The sequence below is a fragment of the Tachypleus tridentatus genome, chromosome 9 (assembly GCF_004210375.1).
Source record: "Tachypleus tridentatus isolate NWPU-2018 chromosome 9, ASM421037v1, whole genome shotgun sequence".
NCBI lineage: Eukaryota > Metazoa > Arthropoda > Merostomata > Xiphosura > Limulidae > Tachypleus > Tachypleus tridentatus.
This window is the reverse complement of record NC_134833.1, coordinates 148,801,801-148,821,250: the sequence shown is the minus strand read 5'-3', so window position 1 is coordinate 148,821,250 and position 19,450 is coordinate 148,801,801. Positions and strand designations below refer to the sequence as shown.

General features: G+C 35.8%; 1 protein-coding gene across 1 annotated transcript in view; it reads left to right on the top strand.

Annotated features, from left to right (window-relative positions):
* Positions 1-4,640: 4,640 nt before the first annotated feature.
* Positions 4,641-19,450, top strand: part of LOC143226630 (uncharacterized) — a 61,265-nt gene continuing 46,455 nt past the window's right edge. Inside the window, exon 1 of the mRNA XM_076457843.1 lies at positions 4,641-5,310. Coding sequence (XP_076313958.1) covers positions 4,641-5,310 — 670 coding nt within the window. The remainder of the gene's footprint in view (positions 5,311-19,450) is intronic.

The window sequence follows — 19,450 nt, the reverse complement described above, 5'->3', positions numbered from 1 at the left end:
AAATGATTATTAATGCTGTCAGTATCCATACTCTCATGATTTCTTCCACGACTTTTCTAGTTGATTTAGTTTGTATCTCTTTTCAGTTGTTTCTTCCTGCACGTTTTAAGATGACATTGATATAATAGCCTTTACACAAACCCATACATGAAATATGCTCATTATTTGACATGAGATTTTCTTCACAAACTATGCATTTAACATTTTCCATATCTACACACAAACTGTTAAAACAATATACCATTTCATTGCTCCTAATTAAATTACATCTTCTAAACTACTTCTGAGACACGTAAATTCAGTATTGTTGACGGTCAATGGTTAAGTACTAGGAGGGTACAATTGAAGGTCTACAATATTTCCTGATTCGAACGTTTCCTTAACCTCAGAGATAAATGTCTACTTACTTTAGTGCAGTGGTTCTTAACCCTGTTAGAGGTACTGAACCCCGGAAGTTTCACTGAACACTTCGTAATTGGAAAAATAAAATATGATTTTTTCAAAGACAAAACATAAGTAGATATTTTACTACAGCACAAAATGAGCCATGCATCAGTTGCACATAATATCACTGTGTTCAAAGAACAAAACCAACAAAACATGAATTTCACACAAAAACAAAAACATAACTCAATGAATATTTACTGCAAATCAACGTGACTTTTGCTGTTGCCTTTCAGAGACAAGTTCAGAAATGCGCGGCTTCACCTTGGCAAGTGCCACTCTTATATCATTATCGGAACAAAAAATGTCCCTTTTCTTCGATTTTATGTCTATCAAGCTCGAAAAGAATTGCTCGCAAAGATATGTTGTAACAAACGGTATGATTACCTCAAGGGCTTTCTTAGCAATAAGAGGGTACGCTACGATTTGGTGACACCAGAACGTTGAAAGCGTTGTGGTTCTAAAAAGTTTCTGTTGAACCTCTTAGCTCTGCTGAAGTTCAATGATTTCGTCGAGGTATTCATCATTGACATCTGCTGTCGCAACACTAAACGTGAACGGCTGTCTCACCCTTGCTGGATATGACTCTCTGGTGGGGAAGTATTCGTCGAGAAACTTTGCGAACTCATCTACGTGCATGACAATTGCTTGCTTCAGTTCCCCGAGTACAGAAATGTCTCCGATTTCAGACACATCTTCGATCTTACTCACACAGTCGTCCAGCAGGGGAAAGGTTGCAAAGTTATCATTCTATGTTTGTCGTTTCTATAACGGTAGCTTTTTTGAAAAGCCTTTCACTAGTGCACCAAAACCAGAGTTTCGTCCCAGAGACTGGAGCTCCGTCCAAACAAACTTCAGAAACCATATCCTACGAAAGATCGTTGTCTCTGAAGAAGTCATTCACAAGTTTCTTCACGTCGACTGTCTTAGTTGTTGTTATAAGAGGAAGCTTACAAAAAAAAATCTTATCTCTTCGTTCTTCACATAGCGCACGAATACAACGAGCTGGCTTAGATTGGACACGTCAGTGGTCTGGTCGAGTTAAAGGCTGAATTTTGCTGGGCTTGAAATCAGATTTGCAACTACTTGAGCCAAGATGTCATCGCTCATGTCATCTATTCTGCTGCTGATGGTGTCATCTGAAAGAGAAATTTGGAATAACGTATTTTCAGCAGCTTTTCCCGGTATGATATTCGCCATCTTCAACGCAAATGGTTTTACGAGTGCTCTACCAATGTTGTGTGGTTTGTCCTGCTTTGCGATCAAGTACGCAACTTCGTACGATGCTGTGAGGATCGGTTTGTCGACGGATACAAAGCCGAGAACAGGCAAAGTAGCCTTTTCATCGAACCTGGCTCTCTTTACCTTGAATTCAGCAAACGTTGTATTCTTGTATTTTCCATTTCCATGGAGATTTAGGGAGCGTTCTATTAGTTTTTTTAGTCTAGGTGCTAGACTAGAATTGCTCAATTTGGCATTGCAAATCATGCATTGAGGACGCTGACTCCCATCATGTTCCGTTATACACGTGAATCCATATTGTACGTATTCGTCCGACCACTTTCTGTGTTTGCTCGACATAGTTAGTATGAAGGGATTGAAAGATTAGGAGAAAAATAAAAAAATGACGCACGATTACTACAGTCACAAATCGACTACTATGCGCACGAAGTTCCCTGCAGCACAGATATTAAGTGATGTGACGTGATCAGCCGCAGCCAGTGATGGCCAAGTGGGCATGAACGAAATGGACACACACACAGTGTGTGTGTTTTGACCTTCGCCAAACACCTAACATTGACTCACCAAACCCCTGGGTTACACGAATTTGTCCAATGTGTAATTGTCTCTCGGTTAGGTAAGTAAATTTTTGGACTTAGAAAACTTAAGACCGGTATTATTTTTTTCTAGAACAAAAAATACAGCTCTAAATAATGTGAGCTTGCATTTTATGTCCTGTAAGTTATGTTTAAAATACCTAACATACAAAATAATGCAATTAGTATCTAACCTAAGAAATACGAAAAATCACTAAACACAAAAGCTAGGTAGAACTAGTTAATAAACTTGTAAAATGAAACCGAACCAGACATATATATAAAAGGACATGCCACTTCACCGAATACAGAACACTTCAGAAGAAAAATAATTCATTTATATCAGGTTAACCCATTAGTAATGTCCCAAAATTTAATACAGAAGGGAATCACCAATTCTTTCTTTTTAGAAGGTTGTAATGACTACAATATATACTAAGACGTGTATACACCTGTCCAGACAAATGAAAGAACCTAAACCAGCTCCACTTTTCAGATCATTAATAAAATAAACTCTTATGAAGATGGATGTGTCTACAGCTTAAGTGATGCGCCACGTTCAGGTCGTCCTGTTGAGTTTATTTCCCGTCTTTTTCCTGGTGCACTTGATGAAGATTGTGCTGTTACAGTTGGAGAATTAGCACAGAAGCATAATTCGACCAATTCAACAGTTCACCGTCATCTGCAACAGCTTGGAAAAGTGTCAACTCTTGAAACGTAGGTTCCCGATGATTTGACAGAAGCCAACCTTAGAACAAGAGTGGACATTTGTACTTATCTGTCTTCTCGTGAACGTAACTCACCGTTTTTGGACATGTTAGTGACTGGATATGAATGAAAAATGGATATTTTATAACAGTTTTTAAGTGCCGCAGATAATGGATCAGTGCAGGTAAACTGGCTAAAGCACAGCCCAAAATGGACTTAGACGCTAGGAAAGTCTTGTTAAGCATTTGGTGAGATATCGTTGGTGTGATCTACTTTGAGTTGGTGCCACTCAATGTAAGGATTACTTCAGACTTCTATTGTCAAAACAGTTAGTGCGCTTAAATGTTACACTGAAAGATAAGAAGCCTGTTTTGGTCAATCGTAAAGGTGTCGTGTTACACCAGGATTATGCACGGCCCCATACAACGAGGATTACATCTGCAAAAAATTGAAGAGATAGACTGGTTAAAACTTCCATCATTCTCCATATTCTCCTGAATTTGCTTCATCTGATTATCATCTCTTCTGAAGTTTGCAGAATAATCTTGATGGAAAAGAGCTTCAAACACATGAACATCTCAAAACTACCCTCTCTACATTCTTTTCCTCCAAACCCCAACAATTTTATGGAAGTTGCGTTCAGAAGCTTGTGAATCGTTGGCAGGGAGTAATTAATAATAGTGGAACATACATTATTAATTAAATAATATTAAAAGCGTTTGAAATCGTTTCTCCTTTACTGAATCTCAAATCAGACATTATTTAAGGGATGACTGATATTAGGAACTCATCTACTTTGTGTATAGCTATCTCGGAGTTTCATTAGAATCATTATAGTTTTAAATCAGGCAACCTTAAAATATTTCTTTTATGAATAATTTACAATATTTTATGAATACAAAATCTGGGTCCCTATGGTTTGTCAGTTTCAATCCTTTTTCTTTTTAAGTTCAGTAGCCAGCTCTACTTAACGACTGAGCTATGATTTGGTTTTTCCTTGTATATGTTTGTTTACTATTTTTGTAAGATAATATACGAGGGTTAGTTGGTTGTAAAATGTATTTTATAAATTCCAGACTTTAACATAGTATTATAATAAACATAATGGTCAAAGCTCATTTATAGGATTTCGTTCTATAAGTTAATAGAAAGTGTATCTTTCTTATAAAAAAGCGATTACGGTAGGTAAGACACTATAGGTACCTTTTCATGACATGTGGATCAGAAAATCTGGATGAGTTTTGTATTACTTTAAAACTAGTGTCCGTGCCATCCGTACATAGCGCAATCAACGATAATTATAATACTGTTTAGAGAATATTCCCAATATGCACATAGTAAGGAACCTATGTATAGAGAAAGAGGCCAGCAATCAACATTACCTCCCTTTATCATACAATGCATACGGTCTGTTCTCTCTACGGCATATTTATGAGCATGCGCTATTTCAGAGCCCTCAGAATTCATCAAAGACGAGTTGTATAAATAACAGCAGATGAGAAGAAGGAGATGTTTATAGTTTTAGTTATTCTATACGTATTTTAGAGTGTCGAAACGATGGAGTGTAAGATTTTATTAGCAATTTTGTTTTTATATTTTAACTTCACGTCATTGCATTTTTACTCTACAGACCCATCTACATCCACGTTATTCGTTACCGACGATAACCAAATGACTGGTGATTTAGAACGTCGGCGTCGGGAGGCTGGCGAAGGCGCTACCACTGTCTCTCCAACGGAAGGTGTAGAACGTCGGCGTCGGGAGGCTGGCGAAGGCGCTACCACGGTCTCTCCAACGGAAGGTGTAGAACGTCGGCGTCGGGAGGCTGGCGAAGGCGCTACCACGGTCTCTCCAACGGAAGGTGTAGAACGTCGGCGTCGGGAGGCTGGCGAAGGCGCAACCACGGTCTCTCCAACGGAAGGTGTAGAACGTCGGCGTCGGGAGGCTGGCGAAGGCTCAACCACGGTCTCTCCAACGGAAGGTGTAGAACGTCGGCGTCGGGAGGCTGGCGAAGGCGCAACCACGGTCTTTCCAACGGAAGGTGTAGAACGTCGGCGTCGGGAGGCTGGCGAAAGCGCAACCACGGTCTCTCCAACGGAAGGTGTAGAACGTCGGCGTCGGGAGGCTGGCGAAAGCGCAACCACGGTCTCTCCAACGGAAGGTGTAGAACGTCGGCGTCGGGGGGCTGGCGAAGGCGCTACCACGGTCTCTCCAACGCAAGGTGTAGAACGTCGGCGTCGGGGGGCTGGCGAAGGCGCTACCACGGTTTCTCCAACGGAAGGTGTAGAACGTCGGCGTCGGGAGGCTGGCGAAGGCGCTACCACGGTCGATCCAACGGAAGGTCATTAACTAGAACTACGAACTCTTTTTAATAAAATATTGTGGTGTCATTCGCTCATTTGTAACTTTTGTATCATGTGTATAAATTAAAATTGTACAATTCTTTATCGTTTTTTAAGAACTGGTGTTTCGGAAGTTTTCCTTGGTTAATGAAACTTCATTCAACAGCACCACGTAGTCTTCATTTTAATAAAGGAAAGATGCATCTACAGTTACTGTAATTCAGTTTCGATACCCGTAATGTACATACATAACCAAACGTGTATCGGTCTGTATTTCTATCCCTTCTCAAACAACCTATTACAAACTTCGCTTTAAAATTCGAAAAACTTTCCTTCACACACTTTAATACAATTATTACAGCGTTTTTCTAAGCATTTTATTTCTCGGATATCCATTTTTGGGTTATCTAATTCACAACCTAATGTCTATTTTTCTTCGTCTTCCTCTTTGAATTGTACATGTCATAATTTTACAAAAACGTCGCATCCAAATCATATTTCTTCACTGTTAGACATCCATGTCTCTATTCTTCTTCGTCTTGCTATGTATCTGATATCATAATCTCTATTCTTACATTTTTATTTCTGAGCATTTATTGCTCATTTTGTTTTGCATTATCTAATCGAACGTTGATATCAAAGTCTTCATTCGTGAACATTCAAATATCTATTCCTGCCATTCTGTATATCCAACACCCAAAACTGTCTTCTTCGTTGTATTACTCATCACTTCGCATCTATTCTTCTTCGTTTCACTATTTGAAATTCATCGACTTATCCTTCACATTTTTATTATAATCTGGCACCCAGATCTTTATTTTTCACATAACTTCTAATTGTTTCACATCCATAATACTATTCTTCCTCGTCTTCATAAGTATTGCATGTAGAAATCTGTTCTTTCCTTTTTTCTAAATATTTATTCCTCAGATCTCCGGTTTGCATTATCTTACTGACTGCATGATATTAAGGTCTCTATTTTTCATCCTCTTCCTAATTGACACTGAAATCTCAATTCTTGCCATTCTACATATCTAACAAACAAATATCTATTGTTCGTTCTATTATCCACTACTTCCCACCCACATCTCTATTCTTCTTCGTTTTTCAATTTTGTAACGTATATCTATTCTAAATAATTTTATAAAAATCTGGCATTCATATCCTTATTATTCAACGACCTTTTAACTGTGTGATCTCTATTCTTCATCGTCTTGCTATGTATTTAACATCATAATCTCTATTCTTTCCTTCTGTCTAAGCATTTATTCCTCATATCTTCATTTTGCATTATTTTATCGACTGCACGATATCCAGGTCTCTTTTTCTTATCCTCTACCTAACTATTTCACACCCAAATCTCTATTCTTCTTTCTATTACCAACCACTTCCCACCCACATCTCTATTCTTTCTTCGTCTTGCTATTTGAAATTCATATGCTCTTCATCGTATTTTTACAAAGGCATGGCATCCAAATCTTTATTTTCCATTTATTTTAACTGTTTGACATCCATATCTATATTCGTCATTGCCTTGCTAATTGTTTGAGATCCAAATCTTTATTGATACTCTTTACTAAGTATTCATTCCTCAGATTTCCATTTTGCATTATCTTACTCAATGCTTCACATCCAGGTCTCTATTCTTGAATGTTTTTAACTATTTAACATTCAAATATCTATTTTTGCCATTCTATATATCTCACACCCAAATATTTATTCTTCGTTGTGTTCATACATTTTTCTTTGTATTTATTCCTCAGATCTCCATTTTGCATTATCTTATTGAACGTTGACATCCAAGTCTCCATTCTTGAACTCTTTCTAACTATTTCACATTCAAATATCTATTCTTGCCATTCTATATATCTAACCCTCAAATCTCTATTCTTCGTGTATTATTCACCACTTCCTATTCATACTTCTATTCTTCTTCGTTTTACTATTTGAAATTCAAAGACCTCTCATTCACATTTTTATAAAAATCTGGCATCCAGATCTTTATTTTTCACATAACTTTTAATTGTTTCACATCCGTATCTTTATTCCTCGTCGTCTTTTTTAGTATTGGATGTAGAAATATCTATTCTTACCTTTTTTTAAATATTTATTCCTCAGATCTCCATTTTGCATTATGTTTCCACGTCTTGGCATCCAAGTATCTATTTTACATCCTCTTCCTAACTATTTGATACTCAAATATCTATTCTTCCCATTATATCTATCTATCACCCAAATCTCTATTCTTCAATGTATTACCCACAACCTCCACCTACATTTCTATTCTTCTTCATCTTGCTATTTGAAATTCATATATCTATTTTTCATATTTTTATAACCATCTGGCTTCCACATCTTTATTGTTCATCTACTTTTTAACTTTTTGACATCCATATCTTTATTCTTCATTGCCTTGCTAATTATATGACATCCGAATATTTATTCATACCTTTATTTCTAAGTATTTATTTCTCAGTTCTCCATTTTGCATTATCTTACCGACCTTTTCACATTTAGGTCTCTGCTCTTCATCGTCTTGCTAACTATTTGACACCCAAATCTCTATTTTTGTCCTTCTTTCTATTTAACACCCAAATTTCTATTCCTTGTATTAAAGACCACTTGCTACCCAGTACTGTATTTTTCATCGTCTTGCTATTTGAGCTTCATATATCTATTCTTCATATTTTTGGAACTATCTGACTTTTATATCGTTATTCTTCACCTACGTTTCAACTATTAGACATGTAAATCTCTATTCTTCGTCGCATTTCTTACTATTTGACACCCGAATATCCACTCTTGTCCTTCTATTAAATTAACAACCAAAACTCTACTTTTAGTTGTATTATCCACCACTTCCCACCCAGACCTCTTCTATTCTTCGTCTAGCTACTTGATATTCATCAATCGACTCTTCATATTTTTAAAACTATCTCGCTTCCATATTTTTATTGTTCACCTTCCTTTTAACTGTTTCACGCCCACATCTCTCTTGTTTATCGTCTTGCAAATTATTTGACATCCGAATCTCCATTCTTTACCTTTTTTTTTCTAAATATTTATCCCTCACACCTCCATTTAACAATATCTTACCGACCGCTTGACATCCAGGTCTCTATTTTTCATCGTCTTGCTGACGATTTGACACTCAAATCTCTATTCTTGTCCTTCTATCTATTAGACTCCCAAATCTATATTTTTTCTTCTATTACCCACCACTTTCCAATCGGATCTCCATTCTTCATCTTGTTACTATTTGAAATTCATATATATATTATTCATATTTTTATAACTATCTGTCTCCAACATCATTTTTCTTGACCTACTTTCTAACTGTTTAACATCCACATCTCTATTTTTTATCGTGTTGCTAACTATTTCACACCCAAATTCCTATTCTTCATTGTATTACCGACCACTTCTCACCCAGACCTATATTCTTCATCGTCTTACTATCTGAACTTCATATATCTATTCTTTCATTATTTTATATCTATCTAACATTATCGTTATTCTTAACCAACTTAACAACTGAGACTAAACAATCTTTTATTCTCAAGTTGGAAAGAAATGGTATAGTCAAGGCTTCTTATTATAAACAAAACATTATCATATTTACCAAGAGAATAAAAATAACTCGAAACCCCAAATATTCAGTGTACTGTTTTATATTAATCCCTACAAGTTGGTACGTTTCCATGTTTTGTATTGTTTATAAAAGAAACGGGTTTGTTTCAATAACGTTATTTTTCCAAGAAACAGGCCTCACTCAACCAAGTACTGCTATACAACAATGTTTCTAAATCAGATTGATAAGAACAGGATGTTTTAAAGCGAAACAAAAGGATGGCGTTAAATTTATCAGTAATCAAATGCATTCTAAATTACGATTTTGTAACCTGCTCAACGCAATACCTTTAACTCAGTCAATAATAAAACAATATTGATTTTATTAAACAATAATGCCAGTACCTGAATGGCGTTGACCATATTTGGTTCTTAAAACATATGAAAATGTGTCTGAATGTTTGTCGTTATGAACATCAACGAACAATAGGTAATAACATTTCACATATGATTAAAAATTTCAACAAATCCGTTCGTTTTTGTATAAGATATGAAACAAAAATAGTGTACAAAATCGGTCTCCATGGTAACAAATATGATTTTTTTTTCGTGAACTCACTGTTACCTTTGACATCGGCCCTCTAAATATTAAGTTGGGTTATAGTCCAAGTGTATACTATCTTTCGTACAAATCTACCCAACTGTTTTCGAGAAATATTGGTGATAAACACACACACATGGATGAAAACAAAACGGTAATAATAATGATGTTGAAACTGCTTAAACAATAGTTGTATCATGTTTAAGCTCCATGTAACAAGAGTTAAATTAAGTAGTTAATATAGTACCACTTAATTAAAGATGTCAAGTAGCTAAGGCTTAAAACTAAACCCATCATAGCAAGGTACAACAAATAAATAAAATAAGATTCGTATTATTCTCAAATACTTACCACAACCTATCAAGTAGTAAAGTCTAAACGGGGCATCCTTACTGAAAACATAAACTGTGATCCTCGAATGTAGTTGGAGACATTTTATGAACATCCAATTTATACTCGTACATTTTGAGGAATAATATAGTTTTACAAAACCAGTCCTGTAAATAAAATAACTCGAGACTCAAAATGATTTCCAATTAGACATACTTTCAATAAAGATGAAAATATTTTAGTGAGACACTGTAACTCAAAACGCATTCTTCAGAACTGTGTTGTTCTTAGTGTATCTTAAGGTATTCTAAAATAACACTTTGAAGGCTTAGATAAATGTGTCTTTTCAGAAAATTTCACCCAAAAAGTGAAAATATTTATTATTGCGATTATAACAGCCGAAGCTAACAGTTATTAATGATACATACAATATACAAATTACATTAATATTAACTTAAGAACAACGCAAGCTACCTACATAGAGTGAATCTAAAAAAACAAATAAACCTTTTTATAAGTATAGACAATTTTATGTCTTTGTCTAACGTTCTTTTTTATAAAAAGTATCATTTTCGGCCTTAATCCCAATAAAATCTCACGAGGCTAGACCAGCTTAGGAGATTCAGGTTAGTCCCAAATACTTATATTAAGTTAATAATGCGAAGCAACATCTATAACTAAAATTTACTAATAAATAAGTATTTTAAAAGCAATATAATTAGATACATTAGCTAATATTATTAACCATTAAGTAACACTTAAATGTTCTGTTAGGTGTCATATTTACTTAAAATAACACACCCTTATTCACGTGTAGTGCATTAGATCAAAAACCACCAACTCGTTCTTTTAAGTCCGCGTTCGCTTATCACCGCAGAAGAATAAGGGTAAGGGTAGTAGTATTATCAAACAAATCTGTAGAACAAAGTAAAGATTAGAAGCATAAGTTTACTGATTAAAGATGTGTCGTTAACTACAATTAAGATTTACAGAGATAATGGAGATGTTACAACCCTCAACTCTCGTCAAATTGTTTTAACTTCAGAGACAATAGAGATGGTCTTTATAACGCTCTTTGTCATCAATTCGTTCTAACTTTAAAAGAGTCAATATATATTACTTTATAATGGTCTTTGTCATCAATTTGTTCTAATTTTAAACAAAAATCAATAAAAAATTCCCACTTTGGTATCCTAAATCCAGACAATTATCAAAATAAATGTAATGCATACAACAAACCTTTGTTTATCATACAGTAGAATTTTAAGTTCTGTCCTTGCAACAAGTACCCAACTTTCACGACTGCTAATTCTGAAGGTTTGATTATATCTTTGTTAATATAATTTATAAATATAACTTTAAGAACTGTCAGCAGATATACTTGTAATGTATCCTGAGAAGTTGCGAACTGTCTCCCATACACAAGTCCTATGGATTCAGTGCTCTCGCGATCTTCAGAGTAAGTATGCTTTTGTTAATGTTTTACTGACACTCTTAATATTTTGTGGAAGAGATGATTAAATACAGAAATACATTAGAATGTTATTGAACGATTCCTTAAAAAAACATGGTTATTTTACTGTACAAATAAGTGAAAACTGCTACTAGCAGTGCCATGTATGGAAGCGTCATTAACCACGAGAACGTTTTCCCCCAGTTTTAGCTAACCTATATAAAGGAGAAAGAAAGACCTTACACCCTGAACTGCCCTTGAGGCAGACCTTAATTTTTACTTGGGACATTTAACTGTGTGACCAGGAATCGGGAATGCATTGCTTGTTCTTTCTAGACTCTGCTGGACAGGTGATAGCTGAAAGGAACTTGACCGATGTTCACTGGTGTCCTAAACACACGCTTCCAAACCTATAGTCGTAATACTTGTTTGTTTATTTTGTGATTATTAATTTGTTTTGCTACTGAATAGTATTACATGCAAATAAAACTAGCTTTGTATGTAACATTTCTATCGCATAAATGATGACAACATGTTCGATTCAATGCTCATGTTCCTTTATTGAATCATTAACTGTCAGTGGAAATACTTATAATGTATGGTGAGAGTTTGCGAAATTTCATAGAGATACACAAGTCCCATGGACAGGGGCGTAGATCCTGGGGGGATGGGATATACATCCTCCCCTTCATTATATGGTGCATATAATGATCCCCCCTATAGTTTTCTCTGTTGAATTGTTTGATTGCATCATAGGCCTACAAATTGTGTGTTTGTTCTTGTGATTCTCGTGTTCTTACCATTCGAATTACACAATTAGGCCTGGATGTAGGCTTTTTCAGTAGTCGAAATGTACATCTTTAATATAGGCGTACTTCTAAACTTTTCGATCCAGGTGATAGTTCTCTAGTGTCAGTCACTAAGTCTAAGTATACATGCAAGGCTTGCAAGTACTATCACAGAATCTACCTACGTCTTGTACGTAGTGTAAGATAAAGTAAATTTTTATCACAACAGATTGAACAGAGCATGAAATTCGAAAATATTACTCTCAAGCGTATTCTCCTGTGATCTAGATCTGGCAGGCCATTTGTAGCTTGTAGCGGTTTTCCTACGCCATTTGTTCTTATGCATGTCTAGCCGGTTTTATTGTCGAACGCCTTACCCTCCTTAGCTGCTTAAAGCGCTGACCATAGAGTATGTTTAGTGTACAGTTAACGACAGGTTCCGGCCGCTCGGATCCAGACGCGCCTTACATCAACACCCTCCGCTCCCTTTAGTCTGAGCCTCGATTTTACAACAGGGCTCATTAGACCTGTGTTTGTAGCCCTCAATAATCCATGAAATTTCAGATTATCACCGCCCTCTAATATAGTGCTGGTGCTTTATGGTAAAAGAACAATATATTCTTTTACCATAGATAGTAAAAATATTGTATTTTCTTGTATAATTAGAACACAAAAGGAGCGATTTCAACGGCCTAAAGCCTCTTCTCGAATTGTATTGTTAGTTTTTGTTTAGGTGTTTTTATTTAATAGACGTGCTTATAGACATTATATCACAACGTGCTTGTCTTTTCATGAGCTTTAACAGGAATATAATATATTTGTGATTAATTAAGAATTTTTCGTGAATCTTGTAATTACTTGTATTGTGACTAGCACACATTATTGTCCCAGCGATACCCAGGCAGGCAGTCGGCTCGGTAGTCACTGTAAGGTTCGCGCGTTCGACTTAAATACATTGTACAGTTCAGTCCTACTTCCATTCTATTCTATCTTCGTTTGTTGTACGTTAGAGTTTTTAAATATAGGCTGTATTTCAGCCTGTTGAGTCATCTGGGAAACAGATTCCAATTATGACAAGCAAGCGTCTGAAAGGTTCCGATATTAGACAGTTTTACAAGTCAGTTACTGGTACTACAAGCGACAGTGCAGATGCAGATATATCCAACAACCTCAAGCAAAGGAATAGAAACTTGCCATACAGAGGAAATACCATGTTCATCAGAGGACGAGTCTGAAAATGCATGTGCAACTATTGCACATCATGAACCACCAGATAGTTGTGAAACAAGTTTGTGCAGTGATGAAAAATCTGACACTCCACAGATACAGTGTGAAAAGCCATATCATCCAGACGCACAACTAACACCACGACAGAAAGCAAAATTACAAAATATCAACTTCCAGGGCAAGTGGTTTGATGAGTTCCCATCGCTGCACTTAGACAATCAGACTCAAAACGTCATATGCTTTCATTGTGCCAAGGCGGAAAATAGAGGCCTTTTTACAAGGAAATTGGAGAGGCCAGTCGAGTATACCTTCATATCCACCGGTTTTGCAACTGGATGAAGGCAAAACAGAAATTCAACGAACACCAATCCTCCCCTCAGCACAGATTCGTTATATCTCCAGAAGCTTCACTTGATGTAACTCCAGTGACTGTCCAGCTACATGATGGAAAAAGAAGCAGCAGGAAGAATGCAAAAAAAGTCTAGCCAAAATATTCAGAAGTTTACGTTTCTTTCTGCGTCAAGGTTTAGCATCACGTGGACATACTGATACGGAGGGTAACTTCCTGCAGTTAATGGAGCTCCTGGAAGAGGAAATCCTGAGCTGACGGCCTACTTGGCAAAGAAAACCACATTCACATCACCCCAGGCTCAGAATGAAATAATGGAGATGTTCAGCCATCAAATACTGAGGAACATAGAACACAAAGTGCAGCAAAGTAAAATCTTTGCATTAATGGTTGATGGCACTCAAGATGTCACAGGTGCCGAACAGGAAGCAATATGTGTACGATACATAGATGAAAACCTTGACGTCCATGAGATATTTCTAGGTTTGTACAGTGTTTCCAATACAACTGGTGAAACAATATCCTCGACTCTACTTGATGTACAGAGTAAACTCAATTTACCACTGTCAGGATTAAGAGCACAAACTTATGATGGAGCCGCCAACATGACTGGTTCGTACAATGGATGCCAGGCAAAAATAAAAGAGAAGCAACCGTCAGCTTTGTTTTTTTCACTGCGGAGCACACAAGGCTAATTTAACAATGAAGCATGCTGTTGAAGCTTGTGAATGTGTTCGAGATTCTATCCAATGGGTACATGAACTTTGTGTCTTGCTTCAGAGGTCAGGGAAATACAAGACAATCTTTCAAAATATTGTATGGTCAGACAGCCACAATGGTCCAGTTAAATATATCCGCTCACTGTGTCCAACACGCTCGTTGTGCCGTCTATCTGCAATTGCATGTGCTAATGATAACTACAGTGACATTGTTGATTCTTTGTCTGAATTAGCAAATGAAAAATCAGATGTAGCAGTGAAAGCACAAGGTCTGCTGGACAGATTTCACAAAGAAATGACAGTTTTAGGATTGTTGATGGCTCAGCATCGATCAGCTGCATTAGAGGAACTAAATCGTGCATTCCAAGCAAAATCAGCGACAGTATCTGGCATGATTGAAGCATTTGAAATGACAGTTGAGCAATTGTGGGTATTGCGAACAGAGGAAAATTTCAACAAGATATTTGATGAAGCTGACAAAAAGGTGACTTCTCTAGATCTGGTGCCTATTGAACTACCACGCATTTGCAGCCCCTCCAGAAGGATCACAGGTAATGGCTCAGCACACCATTACTTGACAACTTTTACATTATAGAAAATACGATTATGTCACTCACTTTCTTTATAAACCCATTAACCTTACCAGTCGCTCGTATATTACTTGGCAGTAAAAGATAGTTATATTTCTCAAATCTGAGGTCAAAGACAGATCTAAACATTTCTTTAAAACGATGGACTTTCACGCAGCTTTTAATAAACCAGAAGAAAGTGGAAACATGAATTTACATAATTCCTTTTCATTAGATAACGCTTGAGTTTGTTGATAATGGAATATTCGCCATTTCTTTGTGCAACAACATTTGCAAACAGGTAACTGGAGATAAAGTGTTGGGGTCCAAAAAATTCCAGCAGCTGAGAAGACTTCAACTGTGAATTTTAAAAAATCTCAACACAAAAAGACACTTTTGTGAACTTTTATTCCAAACTATTTAAATAAGGGATATAGTCAATTACTGATTCTCAAGGTATATAAGAAAGTTTAAAGCAGAAACTTTCCATTGAAAAAACTCTAAATTACGAAACAGAAGGTTAACGTTTTAGGCATAGAGTAGAAGTGTGTAACGAAATGCAGAATTTTGATAGCAAATATAAAGTAAAACGTTACAAAACAGTAACTTTGATTGAAAAACATATAAGAAGGTAACAAAACAATTAATACAGTCCAAATGTGATCAATCAAGGATGCAAACATGTAACAAAAAGTCAAAATTTGATTATTTAATAAGATGCAATCATACTATAACTAAAAATGTTACTTTCACAAATGCCCTCTCCCCAATCACCCCAGAAGATTTTGGTTTGTTTGGAATTTCGTGCAAAGCTACTCGAGGGTTTTCTGCGTTAGCCATCTCTAATTTGGCAGTGTAAGAGTAGAGGGAAACAGGTAGTCATCACCACCCACCTCCAACTCTTGGGCTACTCTTTTAACAACGAACAGTGGGATTGACCTTAACATTATAACGCCCCCACGACTGAAATGGCGAGTCGAGTGCCTTATCTTCCTGGCTATGCGGTTCCCCTCCCAAATAGAAAACAGGGTAATAATAATTTCACCAAATGTCCAATAAAATAAATTGCTACCTAAAGGTTCTACGGCATCAGTTTTACCAAGTTGAACTTATAAATTCCAGTTATTACCCACGTTTTAAAATACAATTTAAAAGTAAAAATCAGGGTTGAGAAAATCAACAGAAATAATACCAAACAATGAGTTTCACTCTTCAAAACTCAGGATCTAAAGAATTTACACGTTTTGATTTAAAAAGTTTGAAAAAATAATTTCGCGCAAAAGTGATATAGTCAAGATTAATATTGTTCAAATCTCGAAAACTCTAGAAATAATTTTATAAATGAAGTAGGAAAATATTGTAGAATATAACACTATTACATTTTATACAGATGGTTGTAATTCCAAAGAATTTTTTTATAAAAACTACACGAAACCTGTTTCATGAAATTATAAATATTTGGTGCAAAAAGTTTTTCTAAAATAGCTCTATCGAGTCTTTATTAAATTTTCGCCTTTAATAAACCACTGGAGGTTTTATGAAACCTGAAGGAATTTCTTCTCTTTGTCTCCACTCACCAATAACTCTCTTTTTGAGTAGTCATCTGTTTTTAATAAAACAAATAGTTAAGTTCTTAGCATGTAGCTTAAGTTTATAGCTTTTAAATTCACCTCTGTCATGAATTCTGGCTGGTGTCGAATCTATCATCATACAGTTAATCATTAAAAATGTAGTTTACTGTTTCCTATATATCAACATGTACATTTGCCACTATTACATTTCATTAAAGATTTGGGTAGCTTGCAGATCACCATTGGAATTGGAACCCCAGCAACATGAATATTTATCATCTGAATCTAGATGATTCGCATTGGAACAGAAGTAAGTATAAGGCACTAGAAACCTAAAATCATGGATTTGTACACACAAAAATTCCACGTGTGGCTGTCCATGCAACAACACACACACACGATGAAAATACACTCGGTATCTCTGGTGATACCATCTATGTATCATAAAACTCAAATGGCGATGAGAAATACTACGAATTTTGCTCGCTTAAAATTAACAAACAATGCACAAGAAAATGACAATAAAATTCATGAACTGGTAAACATACTTCAACCAGGGTTTTGAAGTACTGATAAAGGTGTTGCCTTGGAAAGACGCTGATAAATTGTATGAATTCAGTTTCACAGAATCCCACTTTTCCAGTAAAAATTTGGCTATGAAAATACACACAGCTGATGACAACGGGTTCAAGCGTGGAAGGAATAAAGATTTTAATGATAATCAAGTGGCAATTTGGAAATATTTAAAGCATGCTGAATAAATTATTTGAGTAAGATATTTTTGTTATTTTTAATCACACAAAATTGTGGTGTGTAACGCGACATATAATTGGTTGTTGAAATATTTGAATCCCATCACTGTTCTAAACATTACTGAATCTAACCAAACTGCGTCGTTTAACCAGTACAAAATAATGATAAAAATAATTTAACCAAATAGACACTCATGAACTGACATTAAAAGGAGTAAAAGTTTGAGATGTACATGAAGCTTCCTTTGTAATTGTAGATAAACGTAATTATCAATTTTAACATCCTGGAATGAATAAATCGACAGATTCATAAAATAAAAAAGTTTCTCGAAAGCTAGACTGCATACCCTCTTAAAGTTCGTAAATTTTTTAATACAGTTATACGCTGTAAAGGTGAGTATGTTTTCATTTTTGATTCTGCGGTTCAACAAAACTAAACTACCATGAAACAACTGAAGCTACACCATATGTTTAAGAGTGTTTACAAACTACTTGATGTTTCAAACTGGGATATTAGTTTTGGATCTCAAAAAAGTTAATTTAAAATAAACAAATTCAAGTGTTACTCTTTTTTGTTTTTAGGAACGTTAATGGCATATCTAACTTGAGTATTGATAGCTTCTAAAGTAACTGTAATAATAAAGTATTGGTATGATAAATTTACATTTACGATATGTAAAACGTGAGTTTATTTATATTTTTAAAAATTTTTCATAACGAATTCCATAAAATGTTCATTAAATGCTGTCAGTATCCATACGCTCATGATTTCTTCCACATCTGAATAGAGATACAAACCAATCAACTAGAAAATAATGAGCATATTTCACATGAGATTTTTTTCACAAACTATGCATTTTACATTTCCCATATCCACACACAAACTGTTAAAACAATATACCATTTTATTGTTCCTAATTAAATTACATCTTCTAAACTACTTTTGAGACACGTTAATTCAGTATTGTTGACGGTCAATGGTTAAGTACTAGGAGGTTACAATTGAAGGTCTATAATATTTTTGTGATTCGAACGTTTCCTAAATGTCTACTTACTTTAGTCTAGTGGTTCTTAACCTTGTTAGAGGTACTGAACTCCAGAAGTTTCACTGAACCCTTCGTAATTGGAAAAATAAAATATACTTAACATAAGTAGATATTTTACTAATGCACAAAATGAGCCATGCATCAGTTACACATAATATCACTGTGTTCAAAGAACAAAACCAACAAAACATGGATTTTACATAAAAACAAAAACATAACTCAATGAATATTTACAGCAAATCAATGTGACTTTTGTTGTTGCCTTTCAGAGACAAGTTCAGAAATGCGCGGCTTCACCTATGAAAGTGCCACTCTTATATCATTTTCGTAACAAAGTATGTTCCTTTTCTTCGTTTTTATGTCTACCATCTTCGAAAAGGATTGCTCGCAAAGATATGTTGTAACACACGGTATGATTATCTCAAGGGCTTTCTTAGCAATATGAGGGTACGCTACGATTTTGTGACACCAGAACGTTGAAAGCGTTGTTGTTCTGAAAAGTTTCTGTTGAACCTAGCTCTGCTGAAGTTCAATGATTTCGTCGAGGTATTCATCATTGACATCTGCTATCGCAACACTAAACGTGAACGGCTGTCTCACCCATGCTGGACATGACTTTCTGGTGAGGAAGTATCCGTCGAGAGACTTTGCGAGCTCATCTAAGTGCATGGCAATTGCTTACTTCAGTTCCACGAGTACAGAAATGTCTCCGATTTCAGACACATCTTCGATCTTACCTACACAGTCGTCCAGCAGGGGAAAGTTTGCAAAGTTATCATTCTCTGTTCGTCGTTTCCATAACGGTAGCTTTTTTGAAAAGCCTTTAAGTGTTCTTCCGCTTCGGTTATGTTGACTCCACCGCCCTGCATCTGTTGATTGAGATGACTGAAAGCATTGAAGATATCGTCCATGTACGCCAAAATGAGATTTTTCGAAGCAATCTGCATGACAATGTTGGTGCTCTTGCAAAAACAGGGCTAATTTCACACGCATGGCAAAATCACGATTCAGCACCTTTCCCCGGGATAACCAACGATCGATAGAATGGTACAGAAGTACCTTGACTTCAGAGCCCATTTCATTACATGGCACTTTGAAGATGCGGTGCTTCAGGGCACTATTTTGCACAAAGTTCACGCATTCCACAACAATTTTTAATACTTC